Here is a 19575-nt window from a genome sequence, read left to right on the forward strand (position 1 = left end):
GGCTGCAGAGGAACACGAGGGAACGGCCTGGGCCGGGCTCGGATGGAAAGCAGGAGGGAGGAATCCCACAATGGACAGGGCATGGAGAGAACACGGCTCCTGTGTCCCGCTCTTGTCCCCTCGGGGCCGCTGCGGCCCCAGGGAGGCACAGCAGGGTCTGGAGGCACCCCCTGGGCAGATTATTGATCAATGTTAATGATCCAAGCCCATGGGCAGGGGGGAATGGGGATCTCCCAGCCCAGGGCACACCCAGGGGAAGGGGCACTGAGGGAATCAGGGAATTTTCACTGCTGTGACAGGGTCTGGGGGTGAAATAAAACCTTTGGGCACAGGGAAACAGGGACATCTGCTCTTGTGCCACAGCAGCCCGACATGGGAAACAATTGTCCCTTTTGAAGAGTGAAGTGGTTTCCACGCACCCAGGAGAGAGGAAGGGACAGTGGAAACACAGCCCAGGCTCCACCTGGACCCCAGGAGAGAGGATGAAGAGGAATGGGAGCTCTCAGCAGAGCAGCTGAGCTCTCTGTTCCCCCAAAATGGGACAATTTGGAGCTGAGACCCTCCATCCCCCCTCCCGCCCCTCCCCAGCCCCTTCCAGTCACTCCTGAGTTTGCCAGGTCGATAACAGAGTTACAAAAACATTAATCAGCTGTTCTGAGCACTCTGCTGGGAAAAAAACAAACGCGACAAACTCCAGGCTCCGTGGGCCCAGTGCAGAGAAGGTGAGGGAGCTTTGCAGGGAAACGGGGTGGAAAAACCATCCCCATTCCTGAATTCTGCGGGGAAGCCGGGAAAGGAAAGGTTAAAAGGAAAGCACGAGCTGGGAGGGCAGGAATGCAGCCAAGCAAAGCAGCGCTGGCATCCACACAGACCCAGCCCGAGCCATTGAGTCGGAAAGGGGCGATTCCGAAGGACCTGTCAGGATCATTCCGAATCAATTAAGGGCCACTTAACCACCGGCTCCTCAAGGGCTTCATTCTCCTGGGGCTGGGCAGGGGCTGAGAAACCCGGGCAGGTCCCAAGGGAGGGAGGGAAACTGAACCCAGCGCTGGTTCCTGGATTCCAGCTGCCCTTCGAGGCTGAGGATGGACAATAACCAGGAACAAGGATGGATAAATAACCATGGGTAAATAACTGAGCACAAGGATGGATAAAGAGCCTCCAACACACTCAGCTGATGACCGCCTTCAAGTAGGGGCCTGGCCAAGGAGTCAAGAGCTTGGGAACAGAAACTCTGGGTGCTTTGTGACAAATTCCTCAGGAGCCCTCAGAGCTCCACTGCCCAGCCAAGCCAGATTCCTTGGAGCATTAACTCCAGATCCCACACACTCCATCCCAGGCTTAAAGAGGTGAAACTTTGCATCTGGGAGAGGAAAAACCACCAGCAAAGCAACAGCCACAGCAGCTCCTCTTGGATAAAAGCAGCAGAGAAGAGATTCCATCCTCTGCCCTGCTCTGTTCAGGGAATACCCTCAGTGGGAAGGGACCCCAAGGATCATCCAGTCCAACTCCTGGCCCTGCACAGACACCCCAAAATCTGACCCTGTGCCTGAGAGCACTGTCCAGAGGCTCCAGGAGCTCTGACAGCCTTGGGGCCCGTGACCAATCCCTGGGAAACCTGTCCAGTGCCCAGCACCCTCTGGGGGAAAAACCTTTCCCTGATATCCAACCTGACAGCCCCAGCCCAGCTCCAGCCGGTGTCCAGAGGTCCATCCCCACTGCTGAGATCCCAGGGGATCTTGGTCTCCCCTCCTGGCACAGCCTGGCACCAAATCCAGCACCAACAGGCACCGCCCCCGTGGGACTCTGAGGAACCACCACGTCCTTCCTGAGCTGGGAAAACGATCTGGGAGAGCTCTCGAGTCTCTGCTTGGTCCTTCAGAAGACAAGGACGACTCTGCCCAGCCCACAGTGATGGAGAGCAGATCCCTCAGGCTTGCAGGGACCATCCCTCCCCCAAAAGCTGCTTCAAGCCTGGATCCTTGTTCTCCTGTTTGGGCTGGAAGCTCCCAAATGTGCCGGAGTCCTCCCAAGGTGTTCATTGTCTCTAGGGTCCAAGTCCTGCAGGGAAAAGATCCCAGATCCAGGTGTCTGGCACCCCCATCCAGCTCCAGCCCAAACCCAACTCTGGCCATTCCCCTCCTCACTCTTCCCTTTAACTCTCAGACTGACAAATAATGGTAATAAAAAATCTCTGTCCAGGCCACACCCAGCCAAATCCACCAGGGATTTCGCAGGATTAAAACAACTTTGCTGAACATTCAATCACATCAAAAACAAAGGAAAGGGAACCTGATATGATAATTAAGGGATTTGCTGCACCAACATCCACAGTGGCACACCCAGAAGCCCTCAGTAAATGCCCTCTCCCCATCTCAAGAGGGAAAAAAACCCCTGGCACTGAAAGCTGTGCTGTGGACTTAGAATAAAACATTAAAAATTCAGGAATCTACCCCAGGCCACTGAATTATCCATGGATTATTAATGCTAAATCCCTGGTCCCTGGATGGGGAATTAATTTGCAGGCTGGGAACATCAGGGAATGCACAGAGAGGGGTTTGGAGGATGAAAGAAATTAAAACCCCCTTGTCCTTAGGGGCAGAGCCCTGCCAACATCCCAGGGAGCTTCCCAGGGCTGTCAGCCTTGGAGCTTCATCTCCATGAGAGATGTAAGCCTCGATAGGACAAGGGAAAATGGTTTTAAACTATACCAGGAAAGATTTAGATTGGGTGTGAGGAAGGAATTCCTGGCTGTGAGGGTGGGGAGGCCCTGGAATGGATTTCCCAGAGGAGCTGTGGCTGCCCCATCCCTGGAAGTGTCCAAGGCCAGGCTGGATGGGGTTTGGAGCAGCCTGGGATAGTGGGAGCTGCCCCTGCCCTGGGACTGGATGGGCTTTAAGGTCCCTTCCCACCCAACCATTCCATGATTCCCTGCTCCCATCTCCCTTCCCAGCCAGCTCCTTCCTCTTGGCCTTCACCAGTGCCCTCCAGCTGAAATGTCCCCTCCTTCCTCCCCAGGATGATCCTGGAGGATGGGACAACACCCCCTAAATGCACAGGAGAAGGAGTTAGATAAGCCTGGACCCTTTGGGATGGGAATGTTCTCCTGGGTTTCTGCACTCAGGCCTGGAGAGCTCCTGCTGGTGCCTGAGCTGAAACCAAATTCCGCTTCCAGCACCCCCTTTATGCCTCCAGTTTTCCATCGTCTGGAGGGAAATGCCACAAACTGAGCTGTCCCCCCTGATCCCCCAGCTGAATTAAAACCCTGAGCAGGCCACTTTAATTAACGAGGCCTTGGCCTGCCGTGGTGAGGAGCAGCAGGTAAGCAGCAGGTAAGGGACCAAGGCAATGGCAGAATTTGGGTGTTTAGAGAAATTTAGGCCAGGTTTGTTTCTTTAAACACCTCCAGAACTGTGGTGTGAGACTTCCATGGATCACAGGGGACGGTGGGGATATAAAAGAACAAACGGAATCGAAATCCGTGATCCCACGTCAGAGCGGAGCAGTTCTGTGCGCTCCCAGGGCCTGAGCAAACACTGAAATCCAGCCCAGCTCTGCCCAGGATTAAATTGTGCAGCTCTCAGGCCTTGGCAGCCATTCCCTGCCTGCTGCCAGCCGAGCCTGTCCTGCCCCCGGCTGCAGCCAGGGCTGCTGGAGGGCAAGAATTGCACAAGAGCCCCGGCTGGGAGGGGGAGCAGAACAGGTTTGGGGACACTCGGAGTGACACCTTCGCGCCACCGAGCAGTTCCTGCTCTGAACTGCTGTGAAGGGACTTTATATAACACAGCCCAGGGATGGCCACGGGAATGTTTGACATTCTTCACGAGTGACTGTGGTGGTGGCATGGCTGCTCATGCCCAGCAGCAGAGATGGAGGGAGGACTTGGATGCTCCTTGTGGGTCCTTTCCAACTCAGGATATTCCAGGTTCTGTGGTTCCAGAGCCCAAATTTCCAGCAATTGGCTCAAAATCCAGGTTTGCTGGTGTTCTCCTGGAAGGATACTCTTTCTTTGCCCTGGAAGCCCAAATTTAGAAGTAAAGGTATTTATTTCTCAGCTGGCCTAAGGATTTTCCAGGAATGGAACCATAGAATCAGGGAATCCTGGAATGTTTGTGTTGGAGTCTGAGATACAGAGTGTGTGCCCTTGTTTCTAATACTTAGTTCTAGGATCCAAAGAAACGCTGAATTTCATATAGCATGAAATTCATGAGCATGTTTTCATGGTGATACATGAGAACAAATGTTAAAGTTAGATAGAAAAATGTAAGTGTGTAGATTAGAAAGTTTCTTAAATCACTGGGTGAAAAAGTAGTTTAGAGAACAGGAGACAAGATGGAGGATTTAGGGTGTTGTCTCTTGTCCTTCTTTCTTCTTCATGTTCTTCTCCCAGGGGTTTTTGGGTGGTTTTAAGTGATTGGGTAAAAAATGCCTCAGTGCATCACACAGGTGTTGGGTCATTGGGTCACTAAGAAAAATAATTTAGTTGGCATCTGTTAATTGGGTAAATGGACATATAAAAGACCTTGAAGAGGATCTTTGTTGGCCATTTTACCCCTTTCTATCATAGTGCACACAGCTCCTTGTACCTTGTAATGCTGATAAGAAAAGAATAAACAACTGAGACCGAACAAGAGGAAACTGCCTCCCTCTCGTCAATCTCCAGTTCAAAGGGAAAAAGAACCTAACCCAAAAGTCCTTAGCCATACAGTTTTGGATTGGAAGGGACCAGGGCAGGGACACCTCCCACTATCCCAGGCTTCTCCAAGCCCTGTCCAATCTGTTCTTGGACCCTTCCAGGGATGGAGAAGCCACAGCTGCTCTGGGAAATCCATTCCAGGGCCTCCCCACCCTCACAGGGAGGAATTCCTTCCCAATATCTGAACTACACCTCTCCAGGTTTTTGCAGCAGTTTGCAAACCAAGCCTGTGGCTGATGCCTCCCTGACCTTCATCCCCAGGACACAAAGACCTCACTTTCCTCCTTTGTGTGGCTCCAGATATCCCAAGGCACTTCCTTCTTCTCTTTCCTTCTTAAACCCCACCTTTCCTATGACATCTCTGCACTCACGTCTTTGCTGGGTCAGGAATCTCTGCCTGGAAAGCACCTTCAGCTCCTAAATGGGGACAGATTTCCCTGTTCCACCACCAGGGAACTGCTTCATCCCTCCTGGGATGGACCTGGCGGTGCTCCCAGCTCTCCCTGTCCCACGTTGGGACCTTTACCCCCCACACTTCCAGGCAGAATTCTTTTAGTCCTAGGCTTTTAATCTTAGCTTGTGCTCTTTGGGTGGATTTTCCCAGTTTTTGGGGTACAGAAAAGTTCCTCCACCCCCAGCAAGACCCAGCCCCTCTTGAATTCCACAGCAGCAGATTAACGAGCTCCACTGGAGCAGTAAAATGAAATTCTGAGCTCCCTGGGCAGCTTTGTCCCCACCCAGGAGAGGATTTCAGAGCTTTCCTCATGCTGGACTGCCTGGCACAGCCTCGAGGAGCTGCCAGGGCTCCCCAAACCTCAGCACAGCTCAGAGAGGCAAAGCAAATCGCAGTGACAGCAGGGCCAAATCCCATCAGCATGGGCACAGGCACAGGAGGAAATCAGAGCCACAGCCCAGATTTAAAAACAAAACTCCTCCAAAAGTCTCTGTACCGTGGCAGGAGGGCAAATCCCAACCAAGGCCTGACCGCGCCCAAACCCCACTGAAATCCAGTCCCCACAAACAAAAATATCCCACCATGAACCTTCACCCTCCCCTTTCTCCTCCACAGTGGGAAGGAAACAGAGGCTTTACAGAACCCACTTTGGGGTTCTCTCAGTTTCAGCCTCGGCGTTGAGGAGGGGTCTGGGAAGGACCAGGAAGCAGAAGAAGGAGAGACATGGAGGATGGAAGGTGAGAGAGGTCATGAAAAGAGATGGAAGGAGACAAGATAAATGGCCCTTCCACAGAAAATTAAAAAGCAAGAGGTTGGATCTCCTGTTTGCACCTCCTGTGTAAAAACACAATTTTGGGGAGTAGTTTTGGAACCCATCCCAGCCCTTTTCCAGCTGTTGATCACACAGAGAACTCTGCAGAATCTGGGCTGGTGAGAAGGGCTGCAGCCAACCCTGATGGCTGTGGAGGCCCTTCCATGGGGATGTTCAGCCTGTGGAGCTATTCTGTCCTTTTCCCTGCTTTTCCCACCATCCCAGACTCAATCTCCAAGGGAGAAACTTCCTGAAGCAACATAGGAATTATGAGAAGCATGAGGGTTTCATTTGCTGTGTCTGGAGGTTGCCAGAGCAGCTTCCAGAGGCAGTTTGGTGGGATGGAACTCTGGGAATTCATCACAAGCTCCCAACCTTGCTCCTGATGCTGTCCCAGAGCCCAGGAATGGCTTCCAATCCCTTCCAGCCCCAGGAGGGACATCCCTGAACCTCCTCACCAGGAGCAGCTCCCCAGGAAAGGCACTGGCACAGGGATAACGGGACACGACAGGAGGGGACGGGCAATGAGAACGAGAACCTCGGATCCATGGGGCTGGAGAGGACAGGGAACAAGGAGCTGCAGGTACCAGGTGAGGAGGGGATACGGGACATCATTCCCAGACCCACCGCCAGAACCAATTTAGCAGCATCTAAGACTGGTTTTCATTTTATTTTCTAACTCCAGGGTCACCTGGAGCTGGCATCTCCCCAGAGCTCATTCCCTTCCAGCCCACAGCCCTGGATTATTGAGATTTACATAAAATGAGGAAAGCCGAGCTCAGCCTGGCACTGCCCCGTGTCACTGCTCAGCTCTGCTGAGTGTCACCACACGATGTCACAGCCACTCCCCAGTCCCACCCGCAGCACTGGGGCTCTTTGAGGTGTTTGGTTGTGCAAACAAACCCCAGTGGAGCTGAGCCGAGCTCTTCTGCCCAGCTCTGTCACCAGGGTCATGTCCCACCCTCCCTGCTCCTCACCAATGTCACATTCCTGCCCAGGAACCCCCAGCGAGGCCATGGGGGCTCCATCACTTGGGAATCAGCTGGTTTCTGGATGTCCTGGAGTCTGTCTGGAGTTGTTTCATGGATTTGAGAGAAAAGCATTCATTATTTTCCTATGAATGTTTACATGGCCTGGCCTGAATTTCAGCACCCCAACATGGGAAGAACGGTGTCCTTTCTGCCCTCCCTTAGGTGGGGTTGAAGGGAGGTCCCAACTTCCATCTCTGATGTCACAGGATGTTGGGAATGGCCAAATCCCAGAGAAGCTGTGGCTGCTCCATCCCTGGAAGTGTCCAAGGCCCGGTTGGACAGGGCTTAGAGCACCCTGGGGTAGCAGGAGGTGTCCCTGCCCATGGCAGGAGTGGGACAGGATGGCTTTAAAGTCCTTTCCAAACAAAACTGTTCCATGATTCCTGCTGGGCCAAAAGGCTCCATGGTCTCCACAGCCACAGGAGTGTCCTGATCCTGGCAGGATCCACAGCCTGGCTCCAGCAGCACCAGCCCTGCTGTCTGCCTGCACGAAAGCCCGAGCAAACATTCAGGACTGAACTTGCAAGTCTTTGAGATGGGATAAAGAAACCAAGCAAAGCCTCTCAGGCGGGTTCTTGGGCCCACGCCCAAGGTCCCTTTGGGAGGCACTGGAGGGAATCGGGGCTGCAATAATCCATGTGCCTCCCTAAGGAACAACAAACACAGACAGAGCCAACGGAAGCTTTGTGTGAAAAGGGATTTAGGACTCGGCCTGAAAAGCTGAGAAGATGGGGATTCTCTCCCTACTTTGCTCCCCTGGGTGAACGTCCTTTGGATGGAATTGGGCAGTGGGAGAAAATTGCTTCTCCTGATGGTCACCAAAAGAGACCTTAATGCCCTCCCTCGCTGTGCCACAGCTCCCTGCTGGAGACAGGCTTGGGACAAGGAATGGAGGGACAGGACACAGGGAATGGCTTCCCACTGCAGAGGGCAGGGTTAGGTGGGATATTGGGATGGAATTCTCCCTGTGAGGATGGGGAGGCCCTGGGATGGATTTCCCAGAGCAGCTGTGGCCCCATCCCTGGAAGTGTCCGAGGCCAGACTGGATGGCACTTGGAGCAGCCTGGGATGGTGGGAGGTCCCTGCCCATGGCAGGGGGTTGGAATTCAGTAGTCTTTAATATTCTTTCCAACCCAAACCAGTCTGGAATCAGGCATCAGGAGCCAAATCCTGGAAAAACCCAGCTCGGGAGACAGTGAGCAACCTGTGTTTGGTCCTGTCCCTGCTGAGGGACCCCCACTCACAGCCCCTCATCTGGGAATGCCCATCAGGATCAGGACATCCAGGGTGCAAAGGCCCCTGGAGCCAAACTGCTGCTGCTGGTGCTCCAGTTCCCAGATGGAAGCCAGGCTGAGGGGTTTCTGCCCCTGCTGATCCCAACACAAATGAGTCCATTCCTTCATTCCCATCTGCTTCCCAAGCCCATGGCTGCCATTCCCCACACTCTGCTGGGGAACAGGATGGGACCAAAGGCCCTGGCACATCCATTTTTCCAGGCAGCCAACAGAGAACCTCAACCAAGAACAGAATTTGTCACAATGCAAGAGTTTAATTTTTTTTCATTTAAAGGCTGCTTCTGGAGAACTCTCCAAGAGAGGATTTCAGTTTTACCCACTCCATTTTTTCCTATTCCAGTTTTACACATTCCAGATTTCCCCCTCCTTTGTGGGACAGAAATCTTGCATTTCAAGCAACAGCAGAACCAAAACCATCCAAGTTTGTACAAAATTTTCTCCTCAGCTTTATTCCAGTGGTGGATTCTCCAGTGTCCAATGAAAAGGGCATTTGCTGCCATGGGAAGCAGCAGTTCAGGTTGTCCCTTAGGCTGTTTTAGGGGAGGGGGAGTTGTCTGCAGGTGCTCCCTGCTCCCAGAAAAGAGCAAAAACTGGGATTTCCTGCAGGGCCTGGGCAGCACATGAGACTCCTGTGACGGATCGGATCCAAGAAGTAAAACTGCGTGTTGTTTATGCAATAAGTGTTTTTGTGGCTCTGAGGTATTTCAGATGGAATGGAGATACCTCAGGATGTTTATACTTTCTTGGAAGCCAGGGGAGCAGAGATATCAGGACCATCTAAAGCACTGGAGGAGCTCCTGGTTGTGCAAGAACCATTCCCTGCCTTGCAAAATGTTCCTCAAAATATGACACCTTCAAAACATTCTTCGAAACGTGGCACCAGGACCTTTCCCGCTGCGCCAGCTCAGGGTTCCAAACATGGGGCACCAACACCAGATTCCAAACACAGGGAACCCACACGGGGCACCAACACAGGGCTCCAAACACGGGGTTCAAATACAGGGTTCCAACAGGGAGTTCAAACCTGGGTCACCAACACGGGGCTCCAAACACGAGGTTCAAACACAGGGTTCCAACAGGGAGTTCAAACATGGGTCACCAACACAGGGCTCCAAACACGGGGTTCAAACACAGGGTTCCAACGGGGAGTTCAAATACGGGTCACCAAAACGGGGCTCCAAACACGGGGTTCAAACACAGGGTTCCAATGGGGAGTTCAAATACGGGTCACCAAAACGGGGCTCCAAACACGGGGTTCAAACACAGGGTTCCAACAGGGAGTTCAAACACGGGTCACCAACACGGGGCTCCAAACACGGGGTTCAAACACAGGGTTCCAACGGGGAGTTCAAACGTGGGTCACCAACACGGGGCTCCAACACAAAGCACTGGGCACCAGCATGGGGCTCCAACACAAAGCACCAGCACGGGATTCCAAACACGGCACTGCAACATGGGACACCACCATGGAGCTCCAACATGGGATATAAACACGGGGAATCCACACGGGTTTGAACACAGGCACTGACATGGGGTTCCAAACACGGGGCTCAAACCTGAGGCACCCACGTGAGCACCAACACAAGATTCCAAACATGGGCACCAACACAGGGCACAAATACAGGGTTCCGAACATGGGGTTCCAACACAGGGCACCAAAATGGGGTTCCAAACACAGGGCACAGAGATGATGCACCAACACGGGGTTCAAACACGAGGCACCAGCACAGGGCATCAACGTGGTGTTCCAAACATGGGGCTCCAAACATGAGACATCAACATGGGCTCCAACACAGGGTTCCAACATGAGGCACACACATGGGTTACATCTTTCTGCAGATGCCAACCCGCTCCTCAAGACCACTGCATTAGCACTTGGTCCCAGGGAGGCTGATAACACTGTCACACTCCAGGGACTGGAGTATAAACAGGTAAAATAATGCACTTTCCCAAACTTGCTGGATTCCCTGCAGGGCTGGAATGCTCCTGACTGCTCCCAAAGCAGCAGCACACCTGAGGTGAGGTGGAAAGCCATATTTCCATCACCTCCAGCAGCTCCAGGACCCCCTCCTAAATACAACCACAGACTCAACAGCCCATTCCCAGTTCTTCAGCTTGTGGGGTCTCCCATTTTTCCCGGGCATGGGGCAGTGCCCAGATGTGGCACTGCTAGGAAATCTTGGCTCTACCACTGACTCAGTGCCTGGAGCCAGCAGGGTCTGGTTCTGTGCCATGGATGGATTCCTCTATAAAATCAGTGGAATTGCAGTGCTGGAGATCTCCGAGGAAAGCTGGGGTGGGCTGTTCTTTTTGGAAAACACCATCTCCCAGCAAATACCGTGAACACCACGACAGCCGGTCTCAAAATGCAGCTCTGACCCTTTCTCCACAGTGCAGCACCACAGGAACCCCCCAGCCATGTCTCAGACTGCTCCAAGCTTGAAACAACCATCTCCAATTTCAGCACCAACATCTCCCAGCTCAGTACAAACAAGCTGCAAGGAGTTTTGCATCTCCAGACAAAAGTCAGGACCATGAGGCTGGACTTTTAAATTGCTCAGAACTAATCCTGCTGACTTCTTCCTTTTAATTAGTCCTGAGCACTGAGACATCCCCACACTCCCCACGATAACCACTAATCAGGCAGGGTATGAGCTCCAGTAATTACCTGGATTTGCTCTCCATCCTCCCTGCAGTAATTGCAGCCCTGAGTAACTCCTGCCCTGAGCAGGACTGAGCCCTGTGCCAGGCACGTGGAGCACAAGCCTGGCCAGGACCACGATCCTGAGGCTCAGCAGCACCCAAATCCCTTTAGCCTCCAAACCTGTTTTACGGGACTGACTCCACTGATGGAAAAGCTCTGGCTGGAGAGATGCTGGGGGGGAACAGTCCAAGGGGAGGATTTTCACGGCAAAATATTTTATTGGACCACTGTCCCACCTTGTTCAGACTCAGCCATGGGCTGGACTTGTTTTTCCCACAGTCCCTCACTCGTTAAGAGCAATATTCCCACAAACCTTTTTTTAGAGGGAAGGAAGGGGAGAGGGAGAGGAGAGGGAAGGGAGAAAGAGAAGGGAAAAGGGGAAGGAGGAAGGGGGAAAAGAATCCGGAAGGAAAAACAGAAGGGAGAAGAAGAAAGAAAAGGGAAAGGGGAGAGAGGAGGATGGAAGGGAGACAAGAAGGGAGAAAGGGGAAGACAAGAAGAATGGTTTCACTGGAAGGGACCTACATCCATCCTCTGCTCCATCTGGGAGCTCTGTTCCCCACCTGTCATGGAGAAAAGAACCTTCACATATCCCTGTGGGTCCCTTCCAACCTGGGATACCCCATCATTCCATGACGTAATTCCAGCAATATGGAACATTTGCCATCAGTCATTTGCCATGGCACTTGCACAGCTCCTCTGGAAGGGAAAAATTCTCAGTTCATTGTAGAGGAAGAGCCTTTGTTAGAGACAAAAAACAGACACTTGAGTGCTCTGCATCCCTCTGGGATAACATGGTCCTTCCAGCTACAGCTGGAGGAGTGATCCCACCACAGAGTCCGCTCTGGAGAGGAAAAACCAGCTCCTCAATTTCCAGTAAAGCCACCAGCCCCAATGACAAGGCAAGGCAAAGGTTTTACAGACATCCCTCAGGAGTGGGAAATGGAGAAAAAGAACTTTCTGGGCAAGGAGCAGATGGGAAGAACCAAATCCCAGAGAAGAAATTCTCTCTCTGGGATTGACACCAAGAACTAAAAGGATGTTTCTGAAGAGCTGGGTTGACCAAAATGGCCATAATTAGGGCACACTTGGTGCTCCAGCCCTGGGGCCACATTTTCACATGGGAATTTCTGACAGTCTTTGCTTTGGGATTGGTTCCCAATTTTCTGGGTAAGAAATCTGTGCCCAGGCTGCAAAATTCTGATACTCTGAGGAGCTGAGCTATAGTGAATCTCATTTGTGCCTCCCCTGCACTTTTTATGGAATCGTGGAATATCCTCAGTTGGGAGACCCTCAAGGATCACCAAATCCAACTCCTGGCCCTGCACAGAACACCCCCAGGAATCCCTCCATGTTTCTGGATTTTTCTGGTTGTTAAATCACAGCCCACAACCTGATTTTCAACACAACCCAACCTCAGCTCCAGTTCCACAGATTCCACATTGCTTCCTGACCTTCCCATGCTCGCAGGATCCAGCTCCAACAGCAGCTCTGGGGATAGATCCCAGGGAAGGAAGCCCAGGAGAAAGGGAGCAGTCCTTCCAGCACTGCTGGAGGCTGATCTATGACCTCCCAAGGGTGGCAAGCACTGCATTCCCCAGCTTTAATAGAAGGGGCAGGATCTGATGTTCCCTCAGCTGGAACACAGAAGGAAAAAGCATCAGATTTCCTGGGACCATGATCCCATCCCCTTCAGCAGCTGATCCTGTGGCACCCCCACCTCCAGGTATATAAGTGTTGTCCCAGGTCACCCTCAGGGACACAGCAGGAGGTGGGCACTGAGGACACCCCGGGCAGGATCATTCCTGGGAGCCTCCATGATGTGGGAACTGCGCTCCATCGCTTTCACTCGGGCTGTCCTGGCGGAATTCCTGGCCACGTTGGTCTTCGTCCTCTTCGGCCTCGGCTCTGCCCTGAACTGGCCCTCGGCACCGGCCCCGAGCACCCTGCAGATCGCGCTGGCCTTCGGCTTGGCCATTGGGACCCTGGTGCAGTCCCTGGGCCACGTGAGCGGCGCCCACATCAACCCTGCCGTGACCCTGGGCTGTCTGCTGGGCTCGCAGCTCTCCCTGCTCCGTGCCCTCTTCTACGTGGTGGCCCAGCTGCTGGGCGGGGTGGTGGGCGCTGCCATCCTGCACGAGATCACCCCGGCCAGCTCCCGCCAGGGCCTGGCCCTCAACAAGGTGAGGCTTCGGCACAGGCTGGGCTTGGGAGGTCGCAGGGAGACTGGGCAGGGTCTTTGGAAAGGCTGAGGGGTGGGAGGAAGGGGCTTACGGCCAGCAAAGACCCTCAGGGGTAGGTGAGGAAGCCTCTGAATGCCACAGCCCAGCACCAGGACCCTGCTGCTCCACAGGTCCTGACAGGAACGGGGATGAAGGCAGGACTTTTCTTCCTCTGGTTTTAGGGCTAAAATTTCCTGAGGTCAATCAAGTGTTTCCTATTGAACCGCTTCTTCCACCTGGGAAACTTTTCTTCTTTTCATATTGGTGCCAAAAATGTCCCCTGTTTTTAGGGCAAAACCAGAGGAAGGATCCAGCTGGCCACAGACACCTCCCTCAGAGTCACAACCATCTCATTTTTCCCTGGGGCTGTACTGGGGGGAGCTTGGATTCTGGGGGTCCCAGGGGTTTAAGGAAGGACACATCCAAAACAGCACCTCTGCATTCCTCTTGTCCCAGGCTCATCCCAATTTCCCCTCTGGTGTGAGTACAGGCAGCCTTTTCCTGGCTCAGCTTTGGCAAAGCCACGATTTCCAGGTTGCTGAGGTGGTGGGGAGAGGAGATATTTGGGTCTGAATCCCAGATTTTCATTAGATTCAGCTCATTGCTTCCCACTGTGATGGGATGGGCACACCAGATCCAGCTGGTTCATCCCAAAACCCAACACATGGATACCCTAAAGCTTTACAAGGATCTCACACTGATTTCAGACAGGGGGAAAAAGAAAAAAAAGCCAGGGAAGTTTAGGAAGCTATGGAGGATTCTCCAATGGTATCCCAGTCTCCAACACCCCCTTCCCCACTGCTGCACATAACAACAGGAGGGGGAAAGGGAACTGAAAGCCAGGGATTGACTGTCCCCTCTCCATGCCCACCATCCCAGGTGGGCACGGGCACCTGCCCGGATCAGCGTCCCCCAGCCCCAGCGGAGCGAGGGAGGAGCAGGGAGCTGGGCTGGGAAGCAGCAGATGGAAATCGCCTTTCCCACGGCAGGGAGACACTGCCAGGACTCAGCTGCACTGCCAGAGTGATTAAGAGGGTTAAAAAGAGGGATTGCGGTTTTATCTGAACAAAGGGATTTAGGCTGGTAATGACCAAGGGTAATAAAAGCAGGAGGTTTAAAGGAGGCTCAGACGGCTCCAGCTTTGTTGGTTTTCAGATTAAACCACCTAAAAGTGGGAACTGGGGATTTTGAGGTGGTTTTTTCCCCTGTGGGCTGTTCATCACGTGGCTACCTGCACAGATTGTCCCTATAAAATGGGAGGGGAATGCTGGGGAGGAGAATGAGAAAGATCTGACTCTGGAGCTTGGACAGGAGGGCAGTCAGGACCTTCCTGGGATCCCCAAGCGATGGGATTAGATCTGGGGGAACACAGGGGAAGAAGAGACTAAGTTGGAGGAGAGGGGGTGCAACCAGGAACAGTTCCAGATCAGACCTGACAAATTCTCTGAGTCAAAGAAGTGGAAAGGGAATATTTTTCTTTTTTCATGCCAAAATATTAATTTTCAATGTCTTCAAAATGCAACTTGTAAACTTTTCCAAAAGGCATTTTGAGTATGAGGAAAAGAAAAACAAATGGAAAAATACCCCAAAAATGCCAATAAAATTTCCTGAGAGGTCAATCAAGCATTTCCCATTGAGTGGCTTCTTCTGCCTGGAAAATTGTTTGGTTTGTGGTGCCAAAAATCTCCCGTCTCCTTTGGCTCCTCCTGATTTTGGATTTGTCCTCCATATTTCCCATCCACTCATGGAACTTGGCCCTGGAACATATCTTTCCTTCCGTTCCAGCTGCACAATGAGACCACAACAGGGCAGGCGGTGACAGTGGAGCTGTTCCTCACCTTCCAGCTGGTCCTGTGCGTCTTCGCTTCCACAGACGAGCGGCGTGAGGACAACCTGGGCTCCCCTGCCCTTTCCATTGGCCTCTCTGTGGCCGTGGGCCACCTCCTTGGGGTGAGTGGATGGGCCAAAACTTGCACTTGTGGGGTTATTTTTTTGTTTATGCCCAGAGTTGGTTTGGCTGCATCTCCAGGCTTGATGGGGGATTTGTAACCCATGGTTTTCCAGTAGAGAAAGGGAAAAATCCCTGTGAGAGAGCTGTGGCCTGAGCTCAGCTTTTATTTGGTATTAACTTGATTTTCTGGACTCTGCCTCTCCTTGAGTCCCATAGGGAGTTCCAGACCTCTGTGGGATCTCTCCTGGAGCAAATGTGTTGGCAGCTGGGGCTCTCAAGAGCATGATGAGCCTGGGAAGTGTTTGGGATGGGTCTTCAAGGAAATCCCAGCTGGGTGGCAGTCCAAAGCAGCCCCCACACCCAGTGCACACAGAAAAACGCTGTTGGTCACACCACACCTTCCATCCTCAAGGCTCCACGAGCCCCTGTGTCCATGGGACTGCTCCTCTCTTGTCTTCAGAGGCAGGAGAGGGAATTTTCTGCAGGACTGGGAGCTCATCCCTGCAGTCCTCGGGCTGCAACACAGCAACACCACGCTCGGGACACACGAGCTCAGACACCTCACGGTGTTGACTCAGATGGTGGTGGCTCCTGGAATTCCTTTTCCTGGAACAGGAGTGCTGGAGGGTGAAGCAGCAGCTCAGGGGATGAATCACCCTAATGACACCCCAACATCCTTAAAAATGTGGTAAAAGGGCTTAATGCTGACACCGGCCATGGTGTTCCTGGCAGATCCGTTACACCGGCTGCTCCATGAATCCTGCCAGGTCCTTCGCTCCCGCTGTCGTTGTCGGAGACTTCAGCGACCACTGGGTGAGAACTTGGCTCTGGGGGTTGGGTTGGATGAGGCCCCCAGACTGCCAATATTCCTCAAAACTCACCAAGCCAGACAAATTCCCAGCATTTCCATGCCAGTTCCCAGCTGGAAGAGAGATGGAGAGATTAGGAGCAGGAGGTGGGGCTGCTGGATGCTTAATTGGCTTTCCCAAACTCCAAACTGGGAGCATTGCAACAGGACCAGGGTGTGAGGTTTGTTGACGTGACTTAGCACAGGGAACAAAACCAATGGAGAGTGGAACAGCTGCCAGTCCTGGGGAACTTTCCTGGTTCCTGGATCTCGGTACATCTTTGGGAACACTCCCTGCCTCCCCAGGGAATGGCCATGGCTCTGAGCCTGCCAGAGCTCCAGGAGCATTTTGGCAATGCTCTCAGTCACAGGGTGGGATTGGATGGGTGGCAGTTGCCCTGAGCAGGGCCAGAAGCCAGATTTTGAGGATCCTTGTGGGTCCTTTCCAGCTCAGGAGATTCCATGATTTTATTGTTTTCATCTGCAAAGCGCCTGGCTGGAGGCAGAGCTGTGGTGGTTGCTGATGTGTTCCAAGGTGTCTGGCCCAGGCCGGTGCCGCCTCCTCATCCTCTTCCTCCTCCCACAGCAATCCATGAGTGGGTAGGAAAATGCTCCTCCAGATGATGCCACATCACTCAGCACATTCACAATGGGCCTGGCATTAATGCAGAGTCTGAGCAGAGAGGGAATGGTGTAAGAGGATGTTTGGGAATATCCAGGCACTGGGAGGGAGTTCAGATCCCCAGCAATGACCAAAGCAGAGCTGACTTCGTGTTTTCTCCCTAGGAAGGAACCCAAGCTCCTTGAATGCCCCTCAGAGATCCCAGTTCCTCCCCACCCTCCAAAGCCAGGCTGGCTTTTGCTCACCCCACTCTTCTCTTCTCTCCTCTCCAGGTGTTCTGGGTGGGCCCCCTGATTGGGGCTGCAGCAGCTTCAATCCTCTACAACTACGTCCTGTTCCCACAGGCCAAAACCTTCTCAGAGCGCTTGGCCATCCTCAAGGGCTGCGAGCCTGAGCCGGACTGGGCCGAGCGCGAGGCCCGGCGGCGCCAGTCCGTGGAGCTCCACTCCCCCCAGACCCTGCCCAGGGGGATGTCTGAGAAGGTGTAGCCCACCCTCTCCCTGGGCCGAGAGAGGAGCTGGAAACCTCTGGCATGGTTTTAGTGCTCGTGCAGAGGAGCATCTCACCTCTCCCCTCTCCCCCTTCATTTCTCCTGGGGCACTGAAGCTGACTCCTCTCCTGGGGAGATGCTGTGCTGGTCCCACCCACCTCTTGTTCCCAGCTCTCCCCATGCCCGGGTGGTTTCTGATCTGGGGAAGAGCCGGTAAATCCCAACCCCACAGGAACAAGGGATCTCCCCAGGATGCCCTCTTCCATGTCCCCCTCGCAGGACACGGAGCTTGGCTGAGGCTGTTCCCTCACGGAGAGCTCCGAGGAGCCTGAAGAGTGTTCATTACCCTGGGTGTGGAGGTTGCCACCCGATGCCTCATTGCTCACTCTGCTCCCGTCTCCGATCCCCGCTCAGCTCTTGGCTCACACGCAGGAGCAGGAGCAGGAGCGCTCACTCTGAGCCATGAGCGTCACACATGACAGGTTCTGCTGTGAAAGGGACCAAAGTGCCACTTTCCACCTGCCACAGGACACAGAGGTGCTTCCACAGGGGCTTTCCTGGGAAGACAGGACTGGGAGCATGGCCATGATTCCCTGCAGGCCCCACTGGGGCACTTGCAAATTCCCTGTCCTGTGAAATGACAAACCCGGGTTACAGCCCAAGCTCATACCCACCTCATTATTGGGCCATGGTTGTCCTTCCTCTCCCACTGGTTTTCCCTTCTTTCGTCTGGTCCTGTTAACCCTCGGACACTCAGATCACCTGGAACACACAAAGGAAAGATTTCACACCCGACATGTTTCAGGTGTGAAGAATCAGAATCATGGAATGGGTGGGATGGGAAGGGACCTTAAACCCCACCCATCCCACCCCTGCCATGGGCAGGGGCACCTCCCACTATCCCAGGCTGCTCCAAGCCCCATCCAGCCTGGCTTTGGACACTTCCAGGGGTGGGGCAGCCACAGCTCCTCTGGGAAATCCATTCCAGGGCCTCCCCACCCTCACAGCCAGGAATTCCTTCTCATCTCCATCACTTGCTTCTCACATCCCTTTCTCATAGCTGCATCACTCCAGACCCTCCAAACCCCTGCCACCCCTTCCCTCTGCCCTGTCAGGACCTGGTCATGGTCCTCAGCCTGGCCAAAGGATTTGGATTGGTCTTGGGTGAACTTTGCTCTTTCAGCCATTGATTTAACCCCATTTCACTTGCTCTGCCCCAAGTCCTCCATACCCAGAGTGAATCCCAGCAGTGTCTCCAACATTGCCCCATCAGTGTCAGCCTCACCAAGATTTCTCTGGAAAGGCTGTTAATGGGAATATTCAATGAGATTGGGCCCAATTATGAATCACAAGGGATAATTTATGGATCATTATGGATAATTTCCCTTCCCCGTTCTGACAGAACCCCTCCACCAAATGATACTCTTCACTCTGCTCCACTGGCACCATCCCCTCCTCCCACCAGATCCATCCTTGCCTTTCTCCCCATGCTCTTCCTCAGATGTTGGACTGGCTGGAGGGGTAGGGAGGGAGCCCAGCTTTGATCTGGCCTGGACCAAGTGTTTATCAACAGCCAATCCATGCAAATACCCCCAGAGGGCTTTGCCAAGGCAGCACTTCCAGCCCTGGTTTGATCCACCCAAAAACAGGGATTCTGCTTCCCTTTGCTCCTCGATGGTGAATTTGAATTTTAGCTCAGAAGAGGCTTCTCAAAAATTCCCTCTGTTCTCAGCAATGATAATAAAATCATGTTTTAAGTTGATTCCAGTGTCAAATTGTATTTCAGTATCAAATCTTCACTTTTTAAAGTCATATGGGGTTTTTGATGCTTTTTAAAGGAAAATTAATCCATGTATGTGTGCAGGAAAATCCCAGTGGATTTTTTCAGAAGTCACCCTGGGCACGTTCTGCTGTAGAAAAAGCCACAGCTGAATTCAGTTATTTAAATTAATGTTGATTTGTTCAGTGTCTCTTCTCCAGATCAAAGCATTTCATTTATTATTTACCCTGACAATTGTTTAAGTCTCCCAGGGCCTGAACGTGAGGTTTAATGTCTGATAATGTCTCTCCTCTTTCACATGAAGTGCTTTAAATTCCCTTTTATCCCCTCAATTTGGACACAGGGATCAAATGCTGACACATTTATGGAAAACACTGACACCTTTAATGGCAAATAATAGATATAAACTCCTATAAAGTCACCTCCCAGACCCCAAACCCCTCAGCCAGGTGGCTGAAGCACCCCCAGTCTTCCCAGGAATACAAATTCACCTTCCCTGTGGAGCTGTGACACTTCCCAAACTTGCCCTGTCAGGAAACCACCCAGACATTCCAGACTGCACTGGGGGAGCTGGAATTGGAGGGCAGGATCAGGAACCTGGAGCTGCCAGGGATGGACCATAATCCTCCCTAAACTGGCAACACTTGGGATGTCAGATCCCATGGGAGTGAT

The 19575-nt window shown here is 52.9% G+C and overlaps 1 protein-coding gene across 1 annotated transcript; it reads left to right on the forward strand.

Moving 5' to 3' along the window:
- The first annotated feature begins 12725 nt into the window (after positions 1-12725).
- Positions 12726-18885, forward strand: AQP2 (aquaporin 2). The gene is made up of 4 exons (XM_058861313.1): positions 12726-13174; positions 14999-15163; positions 15897-15977; positions 16906-18885. Exons 1-4 carry the CDS (start codon positions 12809-12811, stop codon positions 17119-17121), a joined length of 828 nt encoding a protein of 275 aa, XP_058717296.1. The 5' UTR covers positions 12726-12808; the 3' UTR covers positions 17122-18885.
- The last annotated feature ends 690 nt before the right edge of the window (positions 18886-19575 follow it).

The sequence above is a fragment of the Poecile atricapillus genome, chromosome 35, assembly GCF_030490865.1.
Source record: "Poecile atricapillus isolate bPoeAtr1 chromosome 35, bPoeAtr1.hap1, whole genome shotgun sequence".
In the NCBI taxonomy this organism is placed as follows: domain Eukaryota; kingdom Metazoa; phylum Chordata; class Aves; order Passeriformes; family Paridae; genus Poecile; species Poecile atricapillus.